This window comes from Vicia villosa, linkage group LG3, assembly GCF_029867415.1.
Source record: "Vicia villosa cultivar HV-30 ecotype Madison, WI linkage group LG3, Vvil1.0, whole genome shotgun sequence".
Lineage (NCBI taxonomy): Eukaryota > Viridiplantae > Streptophyta > Magnoliopsida > Fabales > Fabaceae > Vicia > Vicia villosa.
Window position 1 is genome coordinate 47,421,812 of NC_081182.1, and position 7,324 is coordinate 47,429,135.

The window sequence follows — 7,324 nt, forward strand, 5'->3', positions numbered from 1 at the left end:
TGCTTTTTTTCTTAAAAATTTCTAATCTGTGTAGATTAGGTCGGAGGCCGCGGTTAATTGACCTGACCAATTTCAAATCCCTAATTGTAATCCTTATTCAATACATTTTTGTGATCATAATGAAAACTCCAAAATCTCTTCTATTTTATTAATGATTATCTCGTTTTTTTTCCTTTAAATATACAAAAAAGAAGCTAGTTTTTAATTTCTTTCTTGATCTTTGACTTTTTCTGCAAGCTAAAATAGCCATATGTTCCTATATAGCGATAAGCGCACTGTCTCACGGCATATAATATAGCTATAATATAGCTAAAGTGTATTTTATGTCTGCATGTTGTTTTCACATTTTCATATATAAATCAAACTAACAAACAACGTAGCTGAATCACGTTGAAGTTTAGTGGTTCTAAATTTTAGAAAATTCTGAGTACGAATTTTGTGGTAATTCAATTGAATGGGTTGCTATTGTTCAACTTCAAATTCAAAGAAAGTTAAAACGCCAGGTTATGAAGATCCAACCGTTCTTGCTTCTGAGACACCTTGTGAGTATCCACCATCATTAACTGGTAATTTCTGTTCTAAATCATATATTAGTGCCTTAATTAATCACTATAATATGCTGATTAAAGCAAGTTTTTGTTTCTTAGTTACTGTGAGTGAAGTAGATGCATTGTATGAACTCTATTTGAAGTTAAGCAATTCAATTATTCAAGATGGTCTTATTCACAAGGTGAGTTTAAGTGTTTTAGTTTAGATTAAACTTCCTTAATTAATTAATTCAGTGCTTAATAATCACTTCTGGTGCATTTTTATTTTAAACATTCAGGAAGAATTTCAGCTAGCACTGTTCAGAAATGAAAACCAAAAGAATCTGTTTGCTGACAGGGTAAGTAAATTATAAACTGATTCATATATTCTATGATTTTAAACTTGTTTGTTTTTTTTCATAATTGTTAATTTCTCTTTTTATAGATTTTTGACTTATTTGATGTAAAGCGCAACGGAGTTATCGAGTTTGGTGAATTCGTTAGATCTCTTGGTGTTTTTCATCCAAACGCACCTTTAGAAGACAAAATTGCATGTAAGATAAAATTCATTTCATACTAATGTCTTTTTTTTCAAGTGTTTTTCAGCTTATTGTTTATTGAAGTGATTTTTGCAGTTGCTTTTAGGTTGTATGATTTGAGACAAACAGGATACATTGAAAGAGAGGAGTTAAAGGAAATGGTATTGGCACTTTTGAATGAATCAGATCTTTTTCTTTCAGATGAGATGATAGAATCAATTGTGGATAAAACATTTAAAGATGCTGATACAAAAGATGATGGAAGAATCGATCAAGATGAATGGAAAGCTTTTGTTTCTCAACATCCTTCTTTGATTAAGAACATGACTCTCCCATATCTAAAGTAAGTCTAATGTAACCTCTTGATTATACAGAAATAGAAGACAAACAGATTATCTGCGTCGCAAATTAATTTCTAGAAATGTAGAAATTTGTTTTTAATTATGTGTCCTCCTCATATTTGTAGGGATATTACTATGGCATTCCCCAGTTTTATTGCAAGAACAGAAGTTGAAGACTCAGAGCTGTGAGTAATTGAGGAGTTTTCATGCTTATTCACTTGTGAATTGTTATTTCTAGTGCACTTTTACATATTTCTGTATATATCTATATACACAGAGGAGAGACAGTATATATTGGAGCAAGTAATGTAAGTATGGTTATTATGATTAATGTTTAATATGGTAAAGGACTAATAGCAGTGCTTTCACAAGAAATAGAAAAGTTTAGAGGAAAATGACTCTTTGAGTGATTAAGATGGAAGAGAAAAAAGGAGAGAAAAACAAAGAAAGTAGAAAAAAGTAGAAAATGAAATGGCAAGATTATAAAAAGAGATAGAGGTGTGAATTCATGATTCCGGATTGTAAAGGTCTTTTCTGTAAAGAGAGAAGGATTGGTGGGGCCAATTTTGTAATGGTGATGTTTATAAAGGTGTCTACTTGTAGGGGTGCTCAAAACCAAACCAACCCAATAGAAAACCGCAAACCAAACCAAACCAAACCGAAACCGCAAAAAACCGCATTTGGTTCGGATTAGTTTGGGTCATTTTTTAACAAAACCGCATGGTTCGGTTCGGTTTGCGGTTTGTATTTTGTAAACCGAACCAAACCGAATCAAACCGCATTATGTTACAACTTAAAATTTACTTAACTCACATCCAACCCAAACTTAAACCTATTATACATTAGCCTAATGATTACGAACAATTTTCTCATTCTTACACATATAATTTCAGTCCTGATCGCCTCAAATCTCTAATAACATTATCGCACCTTCTTTGCCACCTACATCTTCTCTCTTCTTCTATAGTCTCTGTACTCTCTTATATTCTTTCTTTTTCAACTTCTCATTTTTATATAAATGTTTTGTATTTCAGTTTCATTTTTATCGCACATCTTCTTATCTAATCTCTCAACACTTTTTCTTTTCTTTTTCACCTTCACTAATCTTTCGTCTCTTCAATTTTTTGTTTCATTATAATAATTTTTATATTATTTTATGCTATTATTTTATGTTTAATATTCCACTTTTGTCTAATTTAATTTTTACATATTAAATGGAAAATTGTTATCAAAATATGACGAGTTTTGTTGTTATTTGATAGTGTATGAATGTCTAAATACAAAATTATATTGTCATCTATATGTGTATGTATGACTCAATAAAATATTTGTAAAAAACCGAACCAACCGAGCCGAACCAAACCGCATTAGTTTGGTTTGGTTTAGTTCGGATTTTTTTTAAAAGCCAACCGAACCAAACCAAACCGCACTATTTTTTCTCTTGCGGTTCGGATGATTTTTTTCGTCAAAACCGCCCAAACCGCACCGCGAGCACCCCTATCTACTTGTAGTGAAATGGTTAGTTGTGAGCAGATATTTAAACAGTTTATACAAAATTATGTGTTTAAACTTTGTTGCTACGTACGTAATACACAAAAAGGGATTCTGCTTCTGTTAGCTGTGTGTGGCGTATAGAGTTTTGGTAAAGAGTCCAGGAGACATGTTTAATGTGCGAAAAGGACATGCTTTATTTTTTTGTTGCTTTGGAGATCGCTTAGCCACACACCATTGGTTGGTTTAGAATAAGATTGGCTGCTGTTACTTACTTCTCATACACTAATGGATCTAAAAAAAATAATCAGTTCGGTTTGGATCGATTATTAGAGTGTAAAGTGCTCTACACTATCATTCATTCATTCGACAATGTGAGTACATTTTTAGTTACAGAAACAATTGCACCGCATCAACTATATACTTCAGTGGTTCTTATCTACACAACTCTATCTAATGGAACAATAAGATATTATCTAGCTAAAGTCCATTGCAGATTGAAAGCCCAATTACACTAAGGTCCAAGACTGAAGTGTACACTAATACTCCCCCTCAAGATCATGGTGGTGGCAATGACACGACTTTGAGCTTGCTCCTTAAATCCTAAAAAGCTGTATTAGGAAAAGGCTTAGTCATAATATCAGCTAACTGTTGTGACTGGAACATGTGGAAAGCTTATTTGCCATGACCCTCTCTCTCTCTCTCTCTCTCTCTCTCTCTCTCTCTCTCTCTCTCTCTCTCTCTCTCTGACAAAGTGTATATCAAGCTCTATATGTTTGGTTCGAGCATGTATAATTGGGTTGTGTGACAGGAGCACTGCACGGTTGTCACAAAGGAGGGTAGGAGAATGACATCTGACTTTTAACTAAGCCAGAAGATTGCAGCCAGAGTAGCTCAGCTGTTGTATGTGCTAAAGCTCTGTATTCTACTTTTGCACTTGATCTGGCTACAAGGGTTTGCTTCTTTGAGCTCCAAGAAATCAGGTTTAGACCAATGAAGATGTAAGTTCCAGAAGTGGATCTTCTATCATCTGGATCATTTGACCAATCTGAATCACTATAGACCCTAATTGAAAGTTCCTGATTTAGATTAGCAGGTGATAATATTACACCATATGTTGCAGTACCACTAAGATACCTTAGTATCCTTTTAACCATACTCTAATGGCTATCAAGGGGATTAGCCATGAACTGACAGGCTTTATTCACACAATAGGCTATGTTAGGTCTAGTGAGTGTGATGTACTGCAGAGCACCTACAACAAATCTATATAACAAAGGATCCTGCATAGTATCTGTACAAAACTTGTTGAGTTTACATTGACTGAACATTGGGGCTGCAACACCATTAGATGTTTCCATGTTGACCTTGCTGAGCAGGTCCCTTATATATTTTGTTTGTGTAAGAATGAGAGAGCCATTAAGTTGATACTTAACTTCAAGACCAAGAAAGTATTCAAGCTTCCCATGTTTCTTGTGAGCAAATTGATCATGAAGCATGGATATTAGCTTGTGTATCAAATGAGAAGAGGAACCTATGATTAATATGTCATCCACATATACTTGAACATATAAAGTGATATCTTGATGGTTGTAAGTAAACAAATAATAATCACCTCTGCTTACTATGAAGCCAAATTAAAATAGTGTCTTGTGAAGCTTTTCATACCAGGATTAAGGTGCCTGCTTTAGCCCATATAAATCCATGTTCAGCTTGCAAACAAGAGATTTGTTTTCATTTTCAAAGTCTCGTGGTTGCATCATGTAAACTTCTTTTTCAAGGTTTCCATTTAGAAAAGCATTATTGATGTCTATTTGTTGGACATTCCATTTATATGTCAAGACCAGAGTTAGAAGAACTTTCATGGTGGATGGTTTGACAATAGGTGAGAAGGTTTCATGATAGTCAAACCCATACTGTTGATTGAAGCTTTTTGCAACAAGCCTTGCTTTATACTTGTTGAGTGTGCCATCCGAATTTTCTTTGATTATAAATACCCACTTGCAACCTATGGATTTTCTGTGGGATGGGAGAGAAGTAAGTGTCCAAGTGTTTTTTGAAAGAAGGGTGTCGTACTCTTGTTTCATAGCTTCAAACCAGTGAGGTTGAGATAAGACCTGTTTAATTGTGGTTGGTTCAGTATGAGCTAAGAACACCTCAGGCTTTAGATGACCTGTTTTGCATGTGGTTACCATATAATGGTTATTTGTTACTAAGTGTGTTTCAAGAATAGTATTACGAATAGATGGAGATAAGGAAGGTTCAGAAGAAGGAGAAATTGGGGGATTGGATGATGCTCAGGGGCAAAAAGTTGCTCAAAGCTACTTTGTCATGTTGTGTTCCCATACTCAGGTTATGGGGAGAGATTATTACGGTCATTGGTTATATCCAATAGATGTTGATCAGACTCAGACAAGAAATGTTGGGTATCATTAGGTGTAGTGTTATTAATGATGGTGAGCTGTCTTGTAGGATTTTCAGTATGATTAATAGGTGACACCGGTTGGACAGAATTGATATCAGTAGTCTGTGTGCTCTCATTGCTAGAGCCACGTCCTGGGTTATTGTGAGAGTGTAGCAGTCTATGTGCAGGGAGGGATTTAGTAGTCCTGATTGAGTCAGTTTGAACATTGCTACCAATAATACCAAAATGAGGAAACATAGTTTCATTAAAAACAACATCTTTGGATATGTATATTTTGTCTTCCTTACTCAAACATTTGTGGCCTTTGTGATGAGAGGATATTCCTAGATATGTGCACTCAGAACTTCTAAGCTGCAGCTTATTTTTATTGAATGGTCTGAGGTGTGGAAAACATGAGCACCCAAAAGTTCTAAGACTTTTGTAGTCAGATATTTGATTGAATAAATCATGATAAGGGGAAGTGAACTTAGGAAAGGTAGAAATGTGCAGTCTGTTTAGGAGGTAGACAACTAAAGTGAAGCTATGGTCCTTAAACTCAATAGGAAGACTAGCATGAGCTAAAAGAGTGAGTCCCATTTCTACTATACTCATATGTTTTCTCTCCACAGTCCTATGTTGATGAGAAGTGTGAGGACATGTTAACCTGTGCACTATACCCAAGTCATTCAAATATTTAGTGAATGGTCTAAATTCACCCCTAAAATCAGACTGTACAAATTTGATTGTGACTTTGATTTGAGTTTAGACATACACCATGAATTATTTAAAAATGCATAAGGCTTCAAATTTATGTTCTAGGAAGTATAACCAGGTGTACTTGGTATAAGTATGAACAATAGCTATATAATAGGAATATTCCTGACTAGAGGGCCTAGGAGAAGGACCCCACAAGTCAACATGAATAAGTTCAAAGGGAGTAGTGTAACTAGTTTGAGATAAAGGGGCATGTAACCTATGAGATTTACCAACACTACATGAGTTTCAGAATTCAATGCACTTTTTATTTGGTAATGACATGTTACCAAATTTCAATACAGATTTAAGGGTAACTACGTTAATATGACCCAGTCTATTATGCCAAAGAGAAAACTTATTAGAACAATTACTTGAAAATTGTGTAAACTGGTCTTTGGAAGATACACTAATAGTGTTAACAACAGAGTGATATGTAGATTCCACTGACAGAGTTGAAAAACAATATAGTCCACTAGTATCCAAGAATCCTTATAAAAGAACCTCCTTAGACACCTGAGATTTGACAAAGCAATAATCAGAATGAAACTAATTTTAGATGATAAGTGAGAGTAAATAAGGTGCAACGGAATAATATAGGAGATAAGACATGGAGAAATAAGCAATGGAAATAAATTAAAGAAGGAAAATGCTTATTAGTAAGAAAGTATGAAAGCAAGAAAGGCAAGAATTAAATCTCAACCACTCATTACTACCACCACCCCATGATCCCTATTAAAAAAGAAATTAAATTTAAAATCAATTTAAAATTATCCTCTAAAACAATGACAAGTGTTCATTCTTGCATTTCTTATTCAAATCATTCTTACTATATAGCATTACTCATTAAAGAATAGAAAATTAAAGGATAAAGGATAGAAAGATCGTACTAGAGAATTATCCGAGTTTGACCTAACTAATTTGACCTACCCCGGTCCCCATGAGCTTCCCCTTAATATTTCTACTAAAACAATTTTGAGCTTTTCGCAAGATCAACCCAAACAACCTTTCACAACAACTTGAGCTTTTACATAGGACCATCCAAAAAAACCTTATAACAAAACCTAGATTTTAGACCAACTTAAATATAAAAAAAAACTTTACTCAAACTTTTTTCAGGTTTAGATTGCAACCTTCAAATAAAATACAAATATGTCAAAAAGACCAACACTCTTCAATAAGCACTTTATGCACATAAAATACAAATATATACAAGAAACTAACACTCTTCAATAAGCACTTTCAGCACATCACCAGCATTGGCGGAGC

At 34.1% G+C, this 7,324-nt stretch overlaps 1 protein-coding gene across 5 annotated transcripts; it reads left to right on the forward strand.

Annotated features, from left to right (window-relative positions):
- Positions 1-269: 269 nt before the first annotated feature.
- Positions 270-7,324, forward strand: LOC131661300 (calcineurin B-like protein 4). Of its 5 annotated transcripts, none has more exons than XM_058930797.1 (6): positions 274-566; positions 648-730; positions 827-886; positions 1,032-1,081; positions 1,173-1,409; positions 1,533-7,324. In XM_058930797.1, exons 1-6 carry the CDS (start codon positions 455-457, stop codon positions 1,594-1,596), a joined length of 606 nt encoding a protein of 201 aa, XP_058786780.1. In that variant the 5' UTR covers positions 274-454; the 3' UTR covers positions 1,597-7,324. The 5 variants fall into 5 exon arrangements, with proteins under 5 accessions (XP_058786781.1, XP_058786780.1, XP_058786782.1 ...); XM_058930799.1 differs by having other exon boundaries at positions 276-566; positions 973-1,081; positions 1,268-1,409; XM_058930795.1 differs by having other exon boundaries at positions 283-566; positions 973-1,081; positions 1,163-1,409.